Source organism: Dermacentor andersoni, chromosome 7 (assembly GCF_023375885.2).
Source record: "Dermacentor andersoni chromosome 7, qqDerAnde1_hic_scaffold, whole genome shotgun sequence".
Classification (NCBI taxonomy): domain Eukaryota; kingdom Metazoa; phylum Arthropoda; class Arachnida; order Ixodida; family Ixodidae; genus Dermacentor; species Dermacentor andersoni.
The window spans coordinates 173,966,396-173,989,637 of record NC_092820.1 but is presented as its reverse complement, the minus strand read 5'-3'; the positions used below and the strand labels follow the sequence as shown (position 1 = coordinate 173,989,637).

General features: G+C 45.4%; 3 protein-coding genes across 4 annotated transcripts in view; 1 reads left to right on the top strand and 2 right to left on the bottom strand.

Annotated features, from left to right (window-relative positions):
- Positions 1 to 13,370, bottom strand: part of mbt (serine/threonine-protein kinase PAK mbt) — a 123,144-nt gene extending 109,774 nt beyond the window's left edge. The window contains exon 1 of the mRNA XM_050180185.3: positions 13,064 to 13,370. The gene's annotated coding sequence lies outside the window, so the exon portion shown is untranslated. The remainder of the gene's footprint in view (positions 1 to 13,063) is intronic.
- A 138-nt stretch (positions 13,371 to 13,508) lies between these two features.
- On the top strand, positions 13,509 to 19,077 carry Wdr92 (dynein axonemal assembly factor 10). 2 transcript variants are annotated; one of them, XM_050180189.3, is made up of 8 exons: positions 13,509 to 13,775; positions 13,847 to 13,947; positions 14,012 to 14,133; positions 14,223 to 14,324; positions 14,422 to 14,537; positions 14,675 to 14,809; positions 16,965 to 17,065; positions 18,687 to 19,077. In XM_050180189.3, exons 1-8 carry the CDS (start codon positions 13,602 to 13,604, stop codon positions 18,889 to 18,891), a joined length of 1,056 nt encoding a protein of 351 aa, XP_050036146.1. In that variant the 5' UTR covers positions 13,509 to 13,601; the 3' UTR covers positions 18,892 to 19,077. The 2 variants fall into 2 exon arrangements, with proteins under 2 accessions (XP_050036146.1, XP_054927660.1); XM_055071685.2 differs by having other exon boundaries at positions 16,962 to 17,065.
- Positions 19,078 to 19,568: 491 nt separating this feature from the next.
- Positions 19,569 to 23,242, bottom strand: part of Sptz (zinc finger FYVE-type containing 26 spastizin) — a 183,896-nt gene continuing 180,222 nt past the window's right edge. Inside the window, exon 47 of the mRNA XM_050180184.2 lies at positions 19,569 to 21,995. Within this exon, the coding sequence (XP_050036141.1) occupies positions 21,822 to 21,995 (174 nt within the window). The 3' untranslated portion in view covers positions 19,569 to 21,821. The remainder of the gene's footprint in view (positions 21,996 to 23,242) is intronic.

Genomic DNA, 23,242 nt, shown 5'->3' with positions numbered 1-23,242 from the left:
GAAACCTCTCCAACCTCTCCGCTAGCTGCCTCGCCGTCGATCCGCTCCGATAGCTATCAAGCAGCGTGCGTTGCGAGCATTCTGTCGCAGCGCCGAACGTTTCCGGTATTCCGGTGACCGCAGGCGAGCTGGGTGCTTTGACGGATGGGCGGAGACGTAAAGCCCCTCCATACTACTACCGCTGTGATGAATGGGCTTTAAGGTAAAAGTGAGTGGCCTACACGGTGCAGCAACCTGGTGGTGCAGGTCTTAACCAGCCAAGCAGAGAGCTACTATTCCTGTAACTAAGTGCAAAACATTTTAAACATTTAAAAAGACAACGTCTTCACGATCACGCTCCTGCTGAAAATTTACACAAGCAAGAAAGTAGAAACGACTTCAGAATAGTGGCTAGCCGGGCTTGTTGGTGCGAACACATTCTTTAGCGAACAGTGCGAATAACGGGACACAGAAAAGAGACACGACACAGGCGCCGCGAGTGTCTGCCGTGGGTCTCTTTTCTGTGTCCCGTTATTCACGCTGTTTGCTAAAGATTTCGTTACTGATTTATTAGCTCTGCGTTTGTCCGGTTGAGCTCTGTGCCATTAGGTGGCAGCGCTATGCAGGACGTTCAAGCTTGCGCCTCCTTTCATCCGGTAAAACGCCCAGTCCTCTAGCGCTTCTGTGTACCTAAATACTGGACACACTGAAACTCTCTATTGTGGGCGTAATCCTCCGACCTGAAGTGAAGGCCGCAAACGCGTAAAAATTTGAGGCGAAGCGAATTACTTGGACGCCATTGCTTGAACACGCAAAAAATAACATCACTAGGGACGAAATCGAATCGCTCATAGAAGCTACTCGATTGTACAGGGCACAATCTTAGATCTAAATTAATGCTGGTGTTTCGCTAAGTTTCGCTCATCAGATGGCGCTACGGCGATGACAGCATATTAAAGCCATATCTAATACACTGTGATAAAAACATTGACCTCGCGGTACGTCTTAGATTTCTCGAGAGCGCACGATAGTATAATTATTCGGACATCAATGCAAATTTGTGGCCACTTCTTTCGCGATGTCGCGCCCATGTGGTTGCGTCGCGACGCGACAGCACGGCAGGGTGCGCCTGTCGCGTCGCTTCGGAGACGCGCTTAGCCGGAGACGCGCGTCAACGTCTCCGGCTAAGTTGGCTGTACACCTTTTACGGGGAACAGGAAGTATGAACAGACGACACACACTGGAGATGCAGAACGTGCACGCAGGGACTGTGCCAGCGGCACTACAGTGCGCCCTGTATCACCAAGAAACGCATCTCCGTGTCAACGTCTTCGCCCAGTTGGTTGCCTATTTGTAACGGGAACAGCGCAGAGACGGGACGGAAAGTACGAACATGCGATAAAACACGTTGCAAGAGGTAGTTCGTGCGCGCTTTTTAACCCGAATTGTGGCAGAGCAAAAGAGCACGGACGAGAGAACCGATACGAAAAGGCGCCCACTTCCAACAGACGAAGCACGCTGGAGAAAAAGACAATGCACGTGCAGCGCTGTGCGTCGTCTGTTCCTATTATACTCGGTAGTACGTACGACGTTTGTGCTTCTACTTTCCGCCCCACTTCTGCGATGTTCTCAGTAAGGCAGTGACCGTGTCAGGGATATTGCACTGCACCATGTTACTTGTATAACCAAGAGACGCGTCTCGTCGAAAGCCGCATCGAACTGGAAACCCGGAAACGTCTACGTAGACTCTGCCACACGACCAAGGGCGACCCCGGCGTCTCGAGCAGACTGCTGGGACACCGGCGGGATAGCGAATGACAACGCGTGGACCTTGTTACCATGCCAGTCACGTCGCATGACAAGCACGCGCGCGCAGCCGTGCTTACGATATCGAAACCGATAGTTCGGCGCCATGTACACGGCAAACAGGCGGTACACGCCTGCCCCGTTCACCGAGGACGTACTACACGACAGCTTACCGAGCGACAAATGCGTTCGATGCGACACATGTTATCGGAGCGTCTGGCACGCGCACAGTGTACACGCGTCACCGCACAGTGTACACGCGTCACAGCAGCAAACAACATTAGAGAGGATGTCTATGACTCGCAGGAACCCACTGAGACTAAACGTAACGAAGCCACTGTCGTTCGACATGCAAACTAGATGTGCCACGATAGCAGTCGCACTTATGGTGGACCCTGCGTCACCAGTGTCCCGCGTGAAGAGCGGTATGCGCCACTACATACCTGCAGAACACATCTATTCGCCAGAGGACTGCAAGATACCCAGCAGGGCAGGGCAGTACGCGATTTATTGGGGTTGGCGTCCTCAAAGGCAAAAACAGACCCCGTGACACCCACACCATACGAGATGCTGTACCCGTAGGCTCCTGGTATGTTGACAATGACGAAGTTCTTTAATGCGCAGCTATAAATGCAGGATTAACACGAGCGCTTTCAAATGTCGTCACTACACGCCGCGGCGGCTTAGCGGCTATGGTGCTGCGCTGCTAAGCACGAGGTCGCGGGATCAATTCCCGGCCGCATTTCGATAGGGGCGAAATGCAAACCTCCCGTGTCCCGCGCATTGGGGGCACTCTAAAGATCCCGTGGTGGTAGAAATTCATTGGGAGTCTCCCACTGCGGCGTGCCTCATAATCAAATCTTGGTTTTAGCACGTAAAACCCCAGAAATAAATAATAATGCCGTACCCACTAGAATGTGGTCGCGGGAATCGAACCCACGACCTCGTCTTCGAAAACAGGACGCAGGCCAGGCAGCACAGAAACGTATGCGGTTAGATCGACCAGCGACGCGCCTTCTATATGCATGCTTATAGTTCAAAGAAATATCCTCCGCAGCACCCAAATTGCGGGGCTTTTTTGCGAGGCAACAGCTATGGTTGACCCCGCGATTATCGCACTGTGCACGACGGATCACCGTGGAGCCTGTGCACGTGAAGATAGAGTTGTGCGCGCGTCCCCTGAAGTCTTTCCGCCAATGGACACCGGATGGATGGATGCTATGAGCGCCCTTTCTGGAACGGGGTGGTTGGTTGTGCCACCAAGCTCTTATATTATTGCCCAATGTCCTACTTATGCGGAACAAGAAAAAAACCACGATGAATTCCCATAACCAAGGTATCTGAACCCCTACTGTGAACATTGTTTTTGTACGCCTCCGTTGTTTGTCGTTTCCCTACTTTTCTTCCACCAATCTTCTAATCGCATCTTACCAAGGGCGTAGCCGGAGGGGGGGAGGGCTTATGGGGCTTCAGCTGCCCCCGAAATATTTTCGTGCTGTCCATGCACCGCCGACTAAAAGCAACCCCGGGCGCCGGAAATAATTCTGTATTTTGTCTAGAATGTCTTTTTCACGCTCGAAAAGACATCTCACCGCGAACATTGCTAACTGGGGCTAGATTTCGCGGCAACGCCCATGTACCGGGAGTCACATAACGCAAGCAGCCGCATCCGAGCACAAAGTTTCAAGGGCGTTTTGATGGCGAACGGGCTCGCCGCAGCATCACGCGGAGGCCGCGCAATCTACGGAGCGCATGGATGTCAATTCCGAAACTTTATGGGTATAAATCTCAAACGTTTGATGTGGAAGGCACATTGACACTTCCAAAGTTGTGCTTTAGATTTTCAGTTGCGGAACTTTGTGGGTTTAATGCTGTTATAAACATTTGACGCCAAAGGTACATTGACTTTTCTGAAGTCTTACATCGGAACATACGAGACAGCCAAATCAACACACTATCAGACAAGTTGACAAAGCACGCAGCGAGGTCCGATGAGACGAAGCTTTGCAGTGGTTCATTTGTGCCGTCATGTCACATAAAAAAATAACATTTCTTCCACCTATGCCAAAGCATCCATGTCAAGACGCCAAGGCGAGCCAAGGTAACTACGTTCTTACTATTTTTTTTCTGCTTTGGCTTTTATTGACGAGGACACACTGAGCCTCTTCAATGTTTTTTTCTCAGTACCCTACCTGCGGGCTACCAGAGCGCATACGCTTTTCTCGGGTTTCCCCGACCACCGCGCGGCGCACTTCGGTGCGCGTTAGGTTTGCTCTGGCCGAATGGATTTTCACCTGACAAGAGTTCTGCACGCTTTCTGGCTAGCAGACGAGAAAAACCAGCAATGGTCGCTCGCCGCCATCACTGTGGGGACTCGACGAATTGCACCGCGTTCGCTTGAGAGCAGCCTCTCCGGAAAGTCTTGTCTCGCCGGTGTAAGATACCGAGCTGTATGCGTATGGTTCTCGGTGGAGCAAGCGTCTCACGTTTTCTTTGATATTCCTTCGGTAGCCACATTAGGTGCCCAAAGTAGGCATTCGATTGTGGCCAACATGCTTTCCTTTGCGTTTATATAATTTCGGTGCCCCCGCCCCACAAAAGAAATAAAAAATATATTGTTGCTGCGAAGTGAATTGTCGCATGGTGAAAGTTCGATTTTGTTACTTCTTTTGCGGGAAGTAATGGGCCACAGGACGCTTCAGTTGCCGGATACTCTTGTATATTATTGCGATAGCCATTAAATGGACACTCCAGGCGGATTTCTGCCGTCGCCCTCATGTTTCGTATAAAGTCCAAGGGCGATAACATTGTGACCGAGCTCCGCATGCTCTATGCGCGAGTGAAAGCATGGGGTGCGGGGTTGAATGGATGAGCCGGCGATGGTGACGCAGTCTTGTGTGCGCAAAGGATAAAAGCGGAGAGCAAGCGCGTAGCGCGCGCGATACATCGGGCGGAGTGGATGGAATGGCGGCGGGATCTAGGATTCTGTGAGTGTGATTGCGCAACATGCTTATTTGCCTTGTTTGACGCATTATATATAGTGACTTTCTCTTAGATACGTAGATTTATTGGAGACATTTACGTATATTGAAATATATTGTTGCTAGGTTTTGTGTATACGTGCAGTGAACTTTGTTTACATCTTCGCATTTGTATATGCCATTGTATCTTCACAATCATAATGTACGAGGGCGAGTCAAATGAAAGTTAGCCAACCCACTCCGAGCAATAATGGTTCGGTTCATTATCTGCGAGGCATGCGCGTAGCACACAGGCATCTCTCATTTACAAAAGTGACACGCAGGTGTGAGCATAAAGGCTCTTTAATGCTCTAATACACTGGGTTGAACATGGTTGCGTGAGATAAATGACACTCCAAAAGTGGAACAGCGTGGTGCCGTTATGTTTTTGACAGCTGATGTATTTACCAAAAAGAAATTAGTCGCCGTATGGCTGCCGTGTACGTTGAACATTGCATTTCATTGGCCACTGTGAAGAGTTGGGGCAAACGGTTCAAAAAAGGACGTGAAAGTTGCAAAGACAATCCAAGACCGGGCCAAAGCCACCGTGCAGTCACCCACAACAAAATTGCAAAGGTTGACGAGCTGATGAGACAAGAACGGAGGATAAGCATCGATGAACCGACCGACCGAGCGTGTGAACAATTCACGGTTCCGTTCACGCCATAATTCATGAACATCTCGGTTATCGGCTATTGTGCGCGCAATGGATGCCCAAGATTTTGAACCACCGCCAGATGGTGAAGTTCGGCGCTGCCTTGACTCATCTGATCCGGTATCACAATGAGGGTGACGACTTCTTGTCTGCAATTGTGACCGGGGACGAACCATGGTGCCACTACTACGAGCCTGAAACACGACGGCAGAGCTTACAGTGGAAACATTCGAATTCACCAGCCCCAAGAAAGCAAAGGCCATCATTTCCGCCGGAAAGGTGTTGATTTTCTTTTTTCGATTGTCAGGAGCCATTACTGATAGAATTTGCTAAATCTTGAGAGACTATCAATTGTTTCCGATATTGTGAAACACAAGATCGGCTGCGTGTCGCAATCAAGAACAAACGACGTGGAAAATTGACGAATGGGATCATCTTGTTCCACGACAATGGCCTTCCCCGTGTCGCTGATGTGGCTAATATAAAACTGGCGAAGTTCAACTGGCAAACGCTTCAATATCCGCCATACAGCTCAGATCTGTCACCTTGCGACTTCCACATTTTGGGGCAACTGAAAAAAACGGCTCAAGGCAACCAGATTCTTGTCGGACGATTACATGAAAGAGTAAGATGCAGACTTTTTGGAGCAGCAACCCAAGGAGTTTTATGAGACGGGAATCACGCGACTCGTTAGTCAATGGGACAAATGTCTAAATGCTCATGGAGACTACTTTTAATTAAAGTACTCCGTTTGTCATATATTCGCAATGGCCAACTTTCATTTGACTCGCCCTCGTATATTTGGCAGAACTCCTGTTTTTATACGTGCTCTCTGTTGCGAATATGATTTCGGTGCAATTACTCACGAGAAACACGACCGGTGACAGCTGCTCCTGCGTAATGCGTTGGAACAAATGACGGCGTGATTGAGATTTTTCACTGGCCGTTGCATATACACAAGAATGTGAACACAGTTCTTTAATGACAAAATTTCATTACCACATTTGTCCAACTTGTTCATTTCATGGCCACAACATTTTTCATATCAGCGGCATGCACTGCTTTGCTGGTTTCGAACTGATATAGTTCTAAAGTTCGTGTGATATTTTCTTTACTTATTAAATAGACAACAAACATGGGAGCACCGATATCGCTTACTTAGGGCACAATTTTTGGTACATATGAGTATATCCTTTTATGAAAAAATATATAATTTAATTGTTCTGACAGTGCGTAGCGTTCAAGAATTCGTTTGCAGCATCTTTGGCAATGACAATGCAATTATTATTCATGTATTTGATCCCTCGACAAATTATTTAAGAGGAAGCTTTAGTGCGGGCCCAACTCCGACGCGGCCTATACATGTAAAACGCAGAAACGCTTTTCTGAGATAACCCCTGGATCGCTTTTAGTGCAATTTGTTGCGTTTGAGAGAGAAAGGTAAATTCTAGCTTCTGTTGGAAGCGGAATTTCGATTTAGGGCCTGGATTTTTTTTAATATTTCGAAAAATTCGCAAGCCCGAAAAAGAATATAAGCACGACGTTTACTATCTAATAGCTGCGCATCAAGAACAGATATCGCGGTTCTGTAAACGGCATCTATTATAACAGTCAAAGCGGACAAATTTGGTGTCAGTTTGTATCTTACCTGAATTGGTTACGTTGTGTACAAGGGTTCTGCAAAAGCCGTATTTACATAATACTAATTTTTTTTTTTAGATTCATGTGTAACATATCAATATTGTCCGTTGTAGATGTACTATTAGATGTAATTAACAGAATTGTGATATCATTTTTCATTGTTGAGTTACACAGTTTTAAACTTGGTAGTTTCGTTTTCTAAAAATTTACGATTTTGGCCAATTTTCAATAGAGAATTGCCCCCCCCCCCCCCCCCCCCGAACGAAATTTCTGGTTACGCCACTGCATCTTACTAATCTCTATTGCCAAGATGTAATAATACACTCTGCAAAAAGTGAGCGCCCCCTGCCGTAGGCATGAGGAAGCGTTCGGGGCGCTGGGTGCGAGAGTATTTGTGTGGAAGCATTCCCCGTCGTCGCCTTGTTGCTGCCTGTGCCATCGAGTTTGATCGAGTGAAATCAAGCTTGCATTTTTTCTTTAGTGGTCTTACGTCGTGTCAAAATGACGGAGGAAGACTGCTTTGCGTTTTCTTTTTAGGACACAGTATGCACTTGTAAATTCGCGATGTTCGATCGCCAGCAAACAAGTGTGGAGCTCCCTGCACTCAACAACCGAGACCGTGCGACAGGCCCGTCGTGGGCATTCAAAGAAGAGGGTTATGTGAAGAACGTTACGCTCAATCTGAGCGCCAGTGATCCATAAGTGGGTCTTGTTCTGGCAGCTTTGTATGTATGTATGTATTAAAACAAAACTAAAATGAAGCGCAGGGATGAACTGGAGTGGCTTGGGTAGATGCTAACACATAAAACCTGTCGCATCGTAAGCTGTCGAAGCAGGCTGCACTCCGTCAGCTGGCTTTTGCTTCATATCGCTCAATTATCTCGCACTTCGAGTAGCAGCATAGAATTATCGCGGACTTAGCGACGTATTTTCCAACAGATTGCATTTATGTCACATAACTCGTCCTATCAAGTAGCCAACCTGTGCTATCGGATGCGTAGCGACGGGCGAGACGGTATGACACAATTTTCAAAATAATCGTTAGCAAATACGGCCCCTGATTTTCATTTCCCCTCGCAATGAAAGCACGTGTGTTAGATGGCACGCGCACACGCGCACGGTTTACGCCCGCAGGACGCCAGCGGAGCGAGCCCGCGTGCTCAGAGCATACATCAGGTGCACCGCTGTGGAAGCTACGCAAGAAGTCCGGTCACCAAAATGTATTACTCCGCGCGTTTTCGTCTAAGCTTCGCAGCGTGCCAACGGCGTTTGGTGGCGCGAGAATGCACGAGAAGCAGCGGCGACGGGCTGCAATTAAAGAATAACGAAAAGCAAATTGATTTAAAACGACGTGTTAGCAGCCGTATAAGTACATGGATTGTTTCTATGGGTAAATTCTTTTTTTTTTCATTCAGAACTGAGCTTATATAAATTTTCAGAAAATCGGGTCAACAAACACCCAACTATTTCCAAGTGCGAACGCAGCCACTGCAAAAAGTATCTCTAGCTTCCACAGCGTTGCATCTGATGTATGAAATGGGTATAGGAGCATACACCGAGCACAAGAGCGCGCTCTGAAACCACTAGCCGATGCCGTCGCGCGCATGCCACGCCGAAGTCTTACTTCGCTGCCATCAACGTGCTGTTACGTGCCTCTTTATCCATGCAACGACCGTGCCGCTGCACTGCAGCCTGACCGGAAGTTCAGGTGTATGTGAAAACAGCACTTAGAGTGGCTAGAAAAGTTTGAAGGCTGGCCTAAAATTGAACAAGGGCAAATATTATTACAAATGACTCATTACATGCCACAATTCACAACGTATACCTGTCGTAAAGTGCTTGCTGCGAATCCGAATCACTGAGTGCTCGTTTGGTCCACAGTGAGCTGCCCGCATTCAACCGTTCTACGGCGTTCACCCATGACGCTCTTTCTAGGGGGTACCGCTACTTGGACGGAAACAACTAAAGAACAGACACGACGTTATTCTTGCCGCAATAATTCGTAGATCCATACGCCATGCAGTGCTCTGGCATAGCATTCAGAAACGTGGACAAGGGCGCCTGCCTGAGCATACCGGAATGCCCAGCCAGGCGGGGAGACGTCTGCTAGCTTTCCAACCGCATAGGGGGCGCATGCGCAGCAGCTTTATTGCAAAGTGTCCATTGCCGATAGCCGTTTGAAGTAGACTCCTCTTCCGTTATCGGCGGATACCTCAGCGCCCTTCCAGAGATGGGGAGTCGTCTCTATGAAGAACTAAGGGGGAGTGACGCGCACAAAAGCTTTGCTGGGTGTCGACAGCGAGGCGGTGAAAGGGCACGTGATTGGCTGATCGGTGTTGCCTTCTTCTTTTGCCTAACATCTCGCAAAGAAGTTCCACCTCGAGCGTCAGCCCTCCTTCGGTACGAAGCAGCGACTCTGATGGGAAGAGCGTTTGAAAATTCCGAACACTGTTCTGGTAGGGATGTGTTACTGGTCGCTCAGGAGGAAACTTCGAACCTCGGAGACCTAACAGGGTTCAATGCCTTCGCATGACACGGAGGTGCATATACATACCCGTACACGAGCGGCCACATGCCGCCGCGCTTGCGACGTCGAAAACGTGAGCGCACCCGCGCGACAGCTCGAGCTTCCACAGCCTTGCATCGATTTGCCGCCGGGAAAATGGGCCCGAACTTACATTTGTATCGGATAATGTGGCGTACGTATGTCACTGTAATAATAACAGTGAGACGGTGAACTAGGTCAGAACATTGCCAACATCACGGCGGAGTGAAATTCGGGAACCAAGGAGGCGCGTTCTGGTTCAAGCGTATTTGCTGCGCTGATTCGCGAGCAAAATTAGCAACAACGCAATCGCTCCCCACCATCGAATGAGGCTGCGTTCAGTCAGCACGTATAGCCGACGGCCGTCCACCATCGGTGCAGAGGCAACACAAGCGGCGCGCGCTGTCGAACAAACGAAATAAATGGAGGGAAGAACAAGCGAACAAAGAGCACGGGACGCTGTTTGTAGACTTCCCGAGGGCACATACATTGCACCCGCCGACCAAATACATTCCAGCCACAACTCCGTGATCGGATGAGCTGCTATTTGCACAGGGACCACGCTGCTGCTAAAACAGCAGCCACCGAAGTAGTGCTTGTACCGAGTCCAACAGTCCTTATCCCATGGCTGTTCGGCGCAGCGGGTCCCAGCATCAGCAAGACGACGGTCGTCAAACCTAGAGTTACTGTATATGCTACCTGCGGTAGCATATGCGGTAACTCTAGTCAAACCTTTCTGTAGACTCCCCCTGCCGGGTTCTCGCTTCCGCGTTCGCTAATCGAAACGCATCTCGTTTCAGTCGCTGCCGCCGTTGCGACAAAAGCGTCTTCCGGCTAGTTATCACCTGCAACTTCCACGACAGGAACGAATACTCGCACATAATAAAATAATATATATATATATATATATATATATATATATATGTATGTATGTATGAGAGAGTAAAAAAGGAAAATGCGTCCCCGACCAGGTCTAATTTGTCTTAAACTGCGAGGCTTTCTTGCTGAGAAACCCGCATGGGCTTCCTTTCCTTTGTAGCTTCGTGCTACAATTCAGGTGGATGACAATTTTTTCCCTTTCATATACTTTTTTCCACATTGCGGGCTTCCGCATAACTGATTTTGTCATGATGGATATAATTGCGTGCGTCCATGACAATGAAACGCTAGTGTATTGCGCAATGACTTACGATGGCGTCATGTGCATTTAAATTAAGAGAGACTGCTAACGCATGATTGGAAGCTCCACAAATCACAGACAGATGCCGTTGTCTTGCACCCAAACTGAAGCTGGCGTTCATCGGCACCAAATTAGAGGGAAAAAAAGGAGATGGACATTTGGACAAAATTAAATGGCAGAAGGCGTTTCATGCCACGTGAGGAGACAGCCCTGACATTTTGGATGTCGCAGGGATGACGGCTAGCGACGCGGCTGAAACGACGGCCCAGTACTCCACGAAAACGAGGGTAAAAAAAAGAAAATATTTTAAAGTACGCAGGTGCACGCGCGCACAGCGTGCCTAACGGAGGAAGCACGACCCGCAAAGCAGCGTGCGGAGAAGCCCAACGGGGCAGCAACGCCGTAGCCCATACAGCAGCTTAAAAAAAAAAGACTGCTAAGAGCGTCACGTCGATGACCTCCGTGACCCCCTCCTGCGCGGCGTTGGCAATATTCGCGCGCGCGCTCTAGGTGAAACTGCACGCCTCATTCTGGGCACGCGCGCAAAAATGATTTTGACCGGGCACAACGACGTCGACAAATGCAACGCTTCGCGAACACTCGCGAATCTACATCCCGATTATCCATGTATATTTTTCACTGCGCCGAAAGACTTGGAACAAACTGTGCTCGGTCTGTTTTTTTTTTTTCTTTCCTTTTCAGGAAGCATGCTTGTCAAACAAGCAAGCGGGCAAACGTTAACCAGTGGCGCAAAGCTGAGGCAGTGATGCATACCGCCAACAAATGAGAGCGCAGTTAGAAAGAATGACAGCAAATGTCTTTTTTTCTTGCTATATTATAACCCGCGGCGCCTGAAAATACCATGAACCAGCACGAATCAGTAAGCGTAAAGTGTTCAGAATGCCAATCAGAAGTTTGATTAGTGATATCTCAAACCCGCATAAAGGGCGACATGAAACTTCGGCAAGCACGCCTGAGACAAGTCCATTATATCTCTCCGATCTCGGAACCAAATTTATAAAGTTATGGGGTTTTAGGAGCCAAAACCACGATCTGATTATGGGGCCCGCCGTAGCGGGGGGCTCTGGGGGACTCCGAAAACCACAAGTGTTTTCGCATTTCGCCCCCACAGAAATGCGGCCGCCGTGGCCGGGATTAGATCCCGCTACCCCATGCTTAGCGATCTCGGAAAGTGACGACCCAATAGAGGGACATAAATAGTGTTCCGGGCGGGGGGAGGCGAGGGCAGTGGTCAAGTGTTCCACGTGAGATAATGCATTCTCCGCACACGTGCGTCATTTATTTCCGAGAACCGGTCAAAAAGACTCCGTGGACGCTGGTCCATTTTCGTCGCAGGAACATGCGCAAGGTAAATCAAAAGTAAGCGCTCGAGTTAGCGAAAACAGACACAATCGTTTTATTCATTACTTTTTTTTTTTTCTCGGAGCCCACCACAAATCGAACGCGACACTACGGCGACCGCGTTTATTGCGAACAGCGCGACGATGAATGCCCTCACGATGTCTCCAAACTTTTCCAACATCTATAAGCGGCGCTAAATGAGCGTGTTCGCATCGGCGACTGGAAAGCGCCTGCGGCACGTACGATAATGACCGAATACCGCTAGGCGGGTTCATGAGGAAAACAATCTCGGTCGGCCGGGGCGCGCCCATTCACAACACACAAGGAGTTGCGCCAACAAGTGAAGTCGCGTCAGCCGCTTCCAAGGTCACAGCTTTGGCGGAGACGCAAAAGGACATGTGACCGAGCGTAGCCAGAGAATTAATTAGCATAACAAAAACCTTGAAAGTTACGCAGGTAATTAAGGTCGCCTGAACAACCGCTCAACGGCGCGTTCAAACACCACACGCGACTTCTCCGAACTGTCACATAAACCAGAACTAGGCACGCAACAAGTCGGCGAACATCTGTTTTAAACTTCTAAGGTGACAGTTAAAGAAAATGCCAGTATTTCAAGAGCGCTTCGCGGTATTTTGAGGCGCGCAAGAATTCCGCGAATGAGTGATGCTAGTAACGTAGCCAGCTTACGATGTATAACCCTTGCTCAGGGGCAACACTTCCAAACATGTAACGACATTCCTTGCGTGACAGCCGACACTGAATGCAATGACGCTGACACGATACCTGTGACTAGCACATGCAATCACGGAAGAATAAATATGCAACACAGGAAATAAGAGAAGCGTTAGACAATAGCAGAGCGACTCCCAACTTACCTGCTCCAGCAGCACTTCTGTCAAAGCTTCGCCATCTTGTCACTACGTATCGACATCCGGGCACCTCAACAGGTAACCGAACTTCCGGATTTGCACAGGTGCATTTTTTTTAAATATTAACAGTAATATCATTTTGTTGGCAAAGTTTATTCTCGAAATCGCATTTGTGGTTTAATATATGAAATAATAATTGAGGCATTTTGTTCATCTCGCGAGTGAAACAGTGTTCCTCACATATGTATCTCCGGATCAGACGTCAACTAAAACCTTTGTTTGTTTTAAAAGCTACTATATCCCAAAGTTGAAACTCAGGAATAACACAGCTGCGTAATCTTTTATATTTTGTTACAAAAGAAACATACATTTATTGTAACCGAAACTCCAACAGTTAAGCAGCTTTGTCGTTAGGGCTCGAACTGGCGTGCTCTGCCAATGCCATTGGCTCTGCGATGTGTGCGAGTGCGCGCGGACGAGTCTTCGAGATTCCGGAACACTCATTTCCAAGGATTTAAAAATCTTCGAGCGAAGCGGTAGTGTAATGACAAGACCCGAAATACACAAATACATCCAACACAGGGTTGACTTTACCGCTTTCGACGTCAAATGGATGCCGCAGAGTGCCAAGTTCCTTGCTTTCGGAGCATGTCCGGACGGCCAAGGAACGGTGAATGTGTACGAGCTGGACGGTTGTTCAGTGAACAAAACGCAACAGGTGACACCACTGTGCTGCTGTTTTTGCTTTTTCTCGTCTTGGAACTCGCTCGCTTAATATTTCTTCCGCAGCTTCCACACCCACGAGGCGTAAAATGCGGTACGTTTGCGTCCTCGAGTAGGGAGGAACGCAACGTTACGACGGGTGGCTTTGACGGAAACTTGCGAATTTGGTGAGTTCGTCGTTGAATTGTCGTTAAGAAGGACGCTGTTCTTTATTCGTTTGTTTACGTGCAGGGACGTAGAATGTCCAAGCGAGCCAGTTGTGTGCATTAGAGGCCACAGTAAAATCATAAACTCAGTTGATGGCATCGGCGACACTGACGGTTCTCCAGCGATAGTGACAGGATGCAAAGACGGTATGGAGCGCTTACGCATTTGATAGCTTCCTCGGCCTTACATCATTTCAAACTTTAAAAAGAGCGTTATGCCCTCTTGCGTGTTACAGGTTCCGTTAAGGTGTGGGATCCGAGAAAACCAGTACAACCGACCGTGGTTATGGAACCGGCGCCGGAGCAGCTGAAGCTAGACTGTTGGGCAGTCTGCTTCGGTGAGCAACAAAACGCAGTGATGAATTGCATTTATTAAACTGCGCGGGTTCTTCAAATAAGTCGCTTTACTTTTCATGTACAAAAAACGTTCGCCAGGCAACGGCTACAGCGCGGTGGAACGGTGTGTCTGTGCTGGATACGAAAATGGAGACATCAAATTTTTTGACCTCAGAAATCTCGCCGTCACCTGGGAGACCTGCGTCAAGTCAGGCGTAATGCTTTCTTTTTTCTTGCTGGCCCACTTTGTATTCTTGTTCACTGGTTTACATTGTCACCGTGGTAAATCATGAAAGCTGCGCGGGCAGAAATATCAGTGTATCACGCTTACCTACTGGCTTGTTTTCAACAGGTCTGTAGCCTGGAGTTTGACCAGAAGTCCATCTACATGAATAAACTAGTCGCATCTGGAACTGGGTCCAACATACATGTCTTTGATCTGAGGACGAAGCACCCAAAAGGAGGCTTTGCTCAATTGTCACATTCTGTAAGTGCTTACTTTATTGTTTTTAGCTGTCAAAACAATAACTCTTTTTGTACATACAGTCTTGATCCTCATCCCAGTTAAAGGGACACTAAAGTGAAAAATGATTTCTTCTGCATCAGTAAATTACCGTTCTACAACACCAAAGACACCACTCTTACAACGATAAGACATTTGGTAAGCCACAAAAAGCGTCAGAACGAACGTACAAAAGCGTCAGAACGAAATACGGGTGGCGACGCCTACTTAAGTTTCCACACCTGGGGGCTGTGACGTCTTGGATTTTGATGACATCTTCTAGGACCTACTAATTATACATAGCAGTACAGATTGACTACCTTGTGTTCTAAAGGAACCAAATATTAAACATGGCAAGTTTCGGGAACCTTTATTCAGCCAACGCGGCCCAAATGCGAAAACATACTTTGGAATCCCTGACGTCACGCTGACGTACCGGCGCTGGGGTTTCGGCGCGAAATTCAAATACTGATACTTGGACCTTCATTTTCTCATCTAATAATTAAACTATTTTTTTGAAATGACTGCCTGCAGGGTTCTCAAACAATGCTTCATTAGCCTAAACTGATTTATTGTTTCGCTTTAGTGTCCCTTTAATGTAAATCGAACAAATACGCAGACCCGAATCAAAGCACAATGCAGTTGTTCCCACGCAAAGTGATGTGTGCTGAAATATTAGTCTGTTCGGCGGCATTCTACCTGCAATGACTCAAGCATAGGCGGAGAGTTTTCGTTTTTCTGGGGTGGGGGGATTACCTTTCTGAACCTCATATATATATATATCACTTAAAGAAGCTTCGTACGACCTCGAAGAATTGACCACTGAAGTGATGGCATTATATGAGTACACAAGACACCTCATAGTAGGAGACCGTTCAGTTTCACAGCCTGAGTCCTCTCGATGGTGTAATCTTCCCTCGTGTAATTGTCGCATACTTGGCTATCACTAACACTGCTTCGCCTTTCCGGCGAAACTGCAGCCTCTCTCTCTCTTTCTTTTCTGTGAGCTTTAAAAAACTGCAATTAATTAAATTATGGGGTTTTACGTGCCAAAACCACTTTCTGATTATGAGGCATGCTGTAGTGGGGGACTCCGGAAATTTGGATCACCTGGGGTTCTTTAACGTGCACCTAAATCTAAGTACACGGGTGTTTTTGCATTTCGCCCCCATCGGAATGTGGCCGCCGTAGCCAGGATTCGATCCTGCGCCCTCGTGCTTAGCAGCCCAACACCTTAGCCACTAAGCAACCACGGCGGGTGTAAAGAACTGTAAACAATATGCACTAGGTTTTGTGCACCCTGTATACATTTATGACCTTTGCATGCAATTTAAGATGTTTCCATCCCTAATAATTGCTGTAAATTAGAATTTTTCTTCATGAGTTATCATTGCACACTGGAAAGAGAAGCAACACTGAGACACACAACATTCACGTGCATTTCACACGCCATTGATAAAAGACTCTGCCGAAGGGGTCACTGAAGTCTATAGGTTTTTTCATGGTCAATAAAGCACGAAAAGCAATTTGAAGCATGGTGAACACATGGCAACATATTCATTCCTAGGCATAGGCTACCCATACTTTTAGAAATAATTTTTAATTCGCTGCCTCCATCTCTTTCAAAAATATAATAAATTTTGTCCTGTGTGTATATTTAAATATATTGTGTATGTGCATGATGTTTACAGTGGAAATTGCAAACAATCTTGAAGTGAGAAAATACGGATGAAGCAGCTGCCATTGGTACTTCTAATGCGCTTCTCCTATTGTCAGGATTTGCAGAAATAAAGTGAAAGTATGAATTAAAAGCCGTTCACGTCCGTGCCAACAATGATGCAGTAAGCTATTAACCCCAGTAAAATTTCAAGTCAAAAGGTCGAGGAAAGTCAAAAGAAACCTCAAATGATGTGTGTGACAAAGCTCTGGTAATGGTACCTTAGGTGTGTGTGTGTGTGTGTAGGTGGGGGGCTCAGCCCCCCCGCCCCCAGGAAAGTCCGGAGGGGGCTCGTCCCCTGTCCCTCCTGTAGTCGGTGCCTATGGACTCGTGTGCTCGAATATACCTCTGGCAGTAATGCCAGCACTGCTTTTATGGGCTGGTTTCTGCCCTGTTGTCTCAAACAAACTTCCACCACAGCAGGATGAAACAAACTCTACCATTTGGGCTGCACGACATTTGCCACAAGACAGGGACATATTTGCTACCTGTGCGGGTTCAGGAACCATCAGCCTGTGGAAGTAGTGAGTTATATTTTTGTTTCCCCACAAACATCACTAATGAAAGGAGCAGCAGAAAAACATTTCACACTGAAGATCACAATGGCGTAAACTGGAGCCATTAGCTACTGAGGCTACCTTTTCTATAATAAGCATACGTAGAAGTTTTAAAATGTTTCCACCTATCGCACATAGTGCTTACGTGCATACACTAGTGCCTATTTACTGAAGTAATTTTCCTTACTTTCTAATGGAGAATTGCATTATTTGTAAAATGTTAAAATAACATTTGCACATATTTATACACACTTCCAGCTATTAGACAAATCAGTCATGAGCAAACAAAATTTAATTACGCTTCTGCATAGTTGTGTATTATAGATAAATTATTAGAAGAGCATTCACGCAAGTTTCAAGTGCTTGCAGCTATTAACCACGTATCACTAATGATTCTACTTATTATCAAGCATGGTTGTGCATTATAGGTATATTGTAAAAAAGAATAAAGGAGTCGTAAGAAGGAGTCGACTGAACACAAATTTATACTGGGGCCACTATGCACCCAGTCATAATTGAATGCTGCTGGTGTAGCTACCATTACACTCCTTCATGCAAATGAAAGTGATCCCTGGTGCCAAGGTGTGAGGCTTAGACAATTGGTGACTACCACTGAATGACGAAATAAAACAGCTCTTCAGCGCATTCTTACTATTATCACCTATTAAAAAGTGGCGTTGATTGAAAGCAGTGTTTTTATTTCGATTAATGCCTGTTTCAGCAACCATATTTGCTTTGTTTGTTGTTATGGTGCTCAGTGTAGTAACACAATTTTGCAGCACAGCTATTGCTTTGGTTTAATGCAGATTGTTTTGCCCACAAATGAGACATGACAATCGGCAGATCACCACACATTTCGCTAATCAGTGTGCACATTTGCATACATGGGACGTTGCAGCAGTGGTACAAACAAATAGCTCTGGTATGAATTGGTGATAGTGGATGTTATATATGGCTAACATAATGTTTTTTGTCTAAACAAGTGCACATTACCAATTTTGCTGCAGTGCCTGCTTATTATAAATAACATGTTGGGATAGCCCTGCCGAAGGCTTCCCTGGCTTTCCTCTTGTTATGAAATAGTGCATTCACAGTAGAAATTACACTTCAGACCTGTCATTCATTGGTCCTCATGGTGGATGTGGTTGCACATTGGATTAGGCACTTCGGCACATTGACTTGCATATTTAAATGTCTTACATGACCAAGAAAACCTTGCAGCGACAGGATTACATCGACTGCTTCTGTACAGCGTATTGACTGCAGTTTAATGTGGCTAGACATATTAGTAAAAATATAAAGCTTTGGCATCAACTAAGTTAATAACCCAAATGGTGAGCTTGGATTGCAAATGTAAACGGCTTCAGTTGTCCTTTGATTAAGGAGAACGTTGGGGGTTGTATTCTGGGTTGTTTTGTCAGTGCCACTTTCAGTGGACGGTTGGCTAAGCCAGAAGGTCATTGTTCCAATGAGGCGTCTCACCAAACACCATACTGTGAAAAGAGTATCCCTGAAAGTGATCAGTCAAGAATACTGCAACTACGTTTGCCTACTCCCCATTCTTGTTACAACTTGTATTCTGCTACAGCCAGTACCCTGATAAAAGAACCCACAAGGCTTCGGATGGCTGTGACGAAGGCGTGCCTGGCATGTTGACCCACCTCTGCAAGGCCTCTCTGGGAAGTCAGCCGGTGTCAGCACTAGACTGGAATCCAGACATGCAAGGACTCTTCGCAACATGTACCTTTGACCAGACCCTCCATGTTGGCTTTGTCACTGGTTTGGCAAGCTGACCGCGTGCTTATATGGTGACAGATGTGCAGGGTGATAGAAAAGTAACAGAAAAAGTAAAATTTAATAATCTGAAAAGTATACCAAGATGCAGTTTTCACAGAAATGCACAGAAAAGATTTTTCTTGATAACAAAAACTCCTAATGTGAAATTCACATTTCTCACCAAGAGGCAGTGCTGCTGCAGTTAAAGAAGTTCTGAGGAAGAGAAAAAAGATTAAGGAGATGTATACAAAAGTGCTTGAATGCACAGCATACCTGTTTAACTCAAGCTAGGTGGCTGTCAAGGCCCAGCTTCAAAGGGGATGCCAATAAATAATCACAAGCATCCCCTATTAATGACAAATGTAACTGCTGTGACTACAAGACTTGTTTAATTTAAGAAGTCCCATGTTCTGTGCATTTTTATGAAAACCTCGAGCTAGTGTCCACATTGTTGTTAAATTTTCATTTTCCTGTTACTTTTGAATCACCTCTGTGTATGAATATTAAGGATACTCAGAGGGTATGGTATGTTTTGCTTACCATGTTCAACAAGCAAGTATTTTTGTTTCTGTCGCATGAATAAAAAGCAAGTCTGTTACAAAACTTTCAAGGTGAAAGTAGAATGAGTGCAACACCCTCCATTGTTACATTTTCCCATGTGTTGTTCTTGCATATCTCTACAGGCAACAAAGAGTGAAAAAAAGTCATAATAAGGTTTATTTTGGACAGTATAGCTGCACAGAATATGCCATAAGGCTGTTTCACCTTCTTTACTCCAGCAATGTATGACAAATTGCCACTAGGTAGATGAACAACATATCCAGCTGTACAAAACTCTTATTTCTTTACATACAACTGTGCTAGATGCCTACATCTAGCACAAACATTTTTAGATACAAGGTCATCCATTGTTAGATAATGCACGGTGTCAATATTCCAGCACTGATTGCATTTGATGTGAGTGTCTGAAGGCTAATCTTTTTGAAGAGCCATTATGTCAGCCACTCTTTCTCCCGCTGTCCAAGAAGTTTTGGTGTTGTACTGGCTTGAATAGCAAATGTTTCCTCTGACAGTGGATATATCTTCACCACGATTGTACACTATTCGCGGCACTCGTAACTAAATTTCCTCGGCTTGGCACACATTACAAGCTTGTAATACAACGAGGCACATGTATATTTTCTGCTCAAGTTCGCTACAGCTATTTACAAAATACAACACTTGTAATGAACGAGTGTGATGTTGGTCTTAGAACGGTGCTGAGCGGTAAGTCAAGCACGGCAAATCTTAGCTGCTTGCTGACTCTCATACTGAATTGATTCTGTATAGCGCACAAGTAATGCAACAATAAACAGCTTGCATCAGCAAAATTATACGCTGCACAAACACTTCTCTTCAAAGTCAACTTTGTTTCACTTGACAGCACATAAGCAGGAAAACGGGCACGCACACATCAATATTATCTTTGGTATCACTCACTTTGTGCTATGACAGATTTACAGTAGAACTTCATAGATACATTCCTGTCTATACAATTTTCTGTTTTACACCTTTGTGACAGAGAGTGTTGAAAAAATAGCCCCATTCAAATCTTACAATTTGTGTAACACAACATTCCGTTAAATGTTCATCTTGCATGTGTACACGTTGATTCAAAAGTATAGAAAGTAGCAAGATAATGTTTGCACATAAATGCACAAAATCAGCGTTTTTTTTTTTTTTAATTAAAAATCTTATACAGAACCTAGCTACATTTGTTACCAAAAGGTGGTGCTTCTGCTGGGTTGCAAGAGCGCCATATCCTAGTGATAAATGTGACTGCTCGGATAGTGTTTATTATTATTATAAAGTAAGATTGTTCATTTTTCTTCACCCTGCATGTATTTTAGTACGTGTTGCTTTATGGTGCATTGCAAGTGACCTCATTGTGCGTTGATTGGAACACCAAACAGGTAGACATTGACAGTAAGCCTTCAATTACAGTACAAGCCATACCAAACTATGCGTAACCAAAAGGCATGATGATCTACACAGCTTGTGTTGCAGTTCTCTACTGCTTTAAAAATACAACAAAAAGGCACTTGGTGATGTCAATTCAACTGTAAGAAAGCACTATTCACTTTATCACTTGTGACTTGTACTGGAGTTTATCACTGCCGAGACATGTTAAATCTTTCGCCTCACTGATCAAGGCACGTAATGCAAAAACCCTGGATTTATAACGTGTATATACAGACGCCCGCTTTACATAGATCTTGTGCATACTACAGGTAATGCAAGGAAATAACTGGCCATTAGAGAACTTTGAGACAATAATATCTGCACGTACAAATGCACAGTCACGCAGTCAAATTTGTTCAGACATCAAGATATGCGATATGCACATGGCAGCTCTATGAAAAAAAATTACAAAAACAAGTCAATAAAGGTGCCCAATTCAGTTCCTGAAGTGCATCACATATAAAACAAGGTAACAATTGTGCATCAACTGGCATACAATAATCAAGCTTGTAAGTACTGTATAGTTACAGGCTTGCATGCTTGCCTCTATCACAAAGAACTGTGCAGATGTGGCCATACTGCACAGTGTTCATAGTATGGTCCACTCTTTAGGGGAACAAAAATTTAACATTTGATATAACTCCAGGAGTCCTCACATTTTACAAATAATCTGTGGCTGCTATGATGTATTAGGCAGATGTTATTAACTGATAAAATGTCACTACGGATACCTTCTTGTCCAATCTAAGTTGTAATTGGCACTGGTATTCTAATTAGGTGTTCCCTTTAACGGCAGACCAGACTACATAAAAAACTGCTAGTACAGTTGTGAGCACAACCAAAGGATATTCACAAGAAAAGATTGCCTTCAAAGGTGATGTTCTTTGTAGTGTAAGGACATCTCTGAGCGGATTGATGAACAAAGTAGCCAAGTATGCAGCAAACTTCACTGTGGAGGTGTGGCTGCACCTTGCAGGCGTTTCGCACAAATGGCTCTAACACTTTCCTGGTTCGCAGCCTCGGCCAGTGCCATGATGCGCTTGATGTGATCAGTGCGGTTCTGCCTGACTGCCAGCAGGTAGGCAGTTTTGAGACGGCCAGCCAGCATGTATGCTTCAACCTGGGTTTGCACAAAAACCAGAGGAGCTCTTAAGAAGAAAGACAACAACAGCGCTGGTCTGTTCTGCTTGTAGTATTGAGATAAAATCTTGTTACACATTTCCTGTAGCACGATGCTACTAAGGAAAACTCTATGCATGACTCCTCAAAAAGTGCGCTTCAGGCTTGGTAAAAAACACTTCCTTCCTCTGGTATTCCAAACCAGGACTACAGTAGCCACCTCTACCAAGACAGCCGAACCTTGCTATGATAGACACAGATATAACAAATTTGTGTAATAAAAATTTGTGCCAACATTATATTAATCCACAAAAAGGAAGACATTAAAGAATTGGAAAATAATAGGCCCATTAGCTTACTTCCAGTATTATATAAAATATTCACCAAGGTAATTTCCAATAGAATAAGGGCAACACTGGACTTCAGCCAACCAAGGGAACGGCTGGCTTCAGGAAGGGATACTCTACAATGGCTCACATCCACGTTGTCAATCAGGTAATTGAGAATTCCACGGAGTACAAATAGCCTTTTTATATACCTTTCATAGACTACGAAAAGGCATTTGATTTTGTAGAGATACCAACAGTCATAGAGGCATTACATATTCAAGAAGTACAGGATGCTTATGTAAATATCTACAGAGATTCCACGTCTACCTTGATTCTCCACAAGAAAAGAAAAAAGATACCTATAACGAAAGGGGTCACACAAGGAGAGACAATCTCTCCGGCGCTATAAACTGCATTTTTGGAAGTATTCGAGCTATTACAGGGTGTCTACCAAGTTGACATTTCCAAATTCCCTGAGTTTTCCAGGTTTTCCCTGAGCACTTCCGCAAAATTCCCTGAATGAGCCAGAACTTTGTTTTATGTCAAGACAGGCTGACACCACGTTGCCCGATGCTGTCACTCTCTAGTAAGCATGCTGAAACAAAAAAAAATGACTTAATCCAGTTTGAATAGTAAGGAGTAATATCTATTTTATTTAAAAAGAAAACAGAAGGAAGGTGTTAGTAAAATGCACAGTGAAAGAAATGGTAAAGCCCATTCCAAATTGAGTCGAACATTTTCAAATACGAATGAAAAGGAAATGCATGCATAAGTAAATATTTTTTTAATATCAGCTATTTCTATCAACTGATAGCAAGCTCATCTGTATGAGGTCCTGAACTTTGTCACAACTAAGGTTCTCTCTCAGCAGCTGGGAAGTCAACCTCAACTGTCCTGACATACTCTCAGCCCGTACACA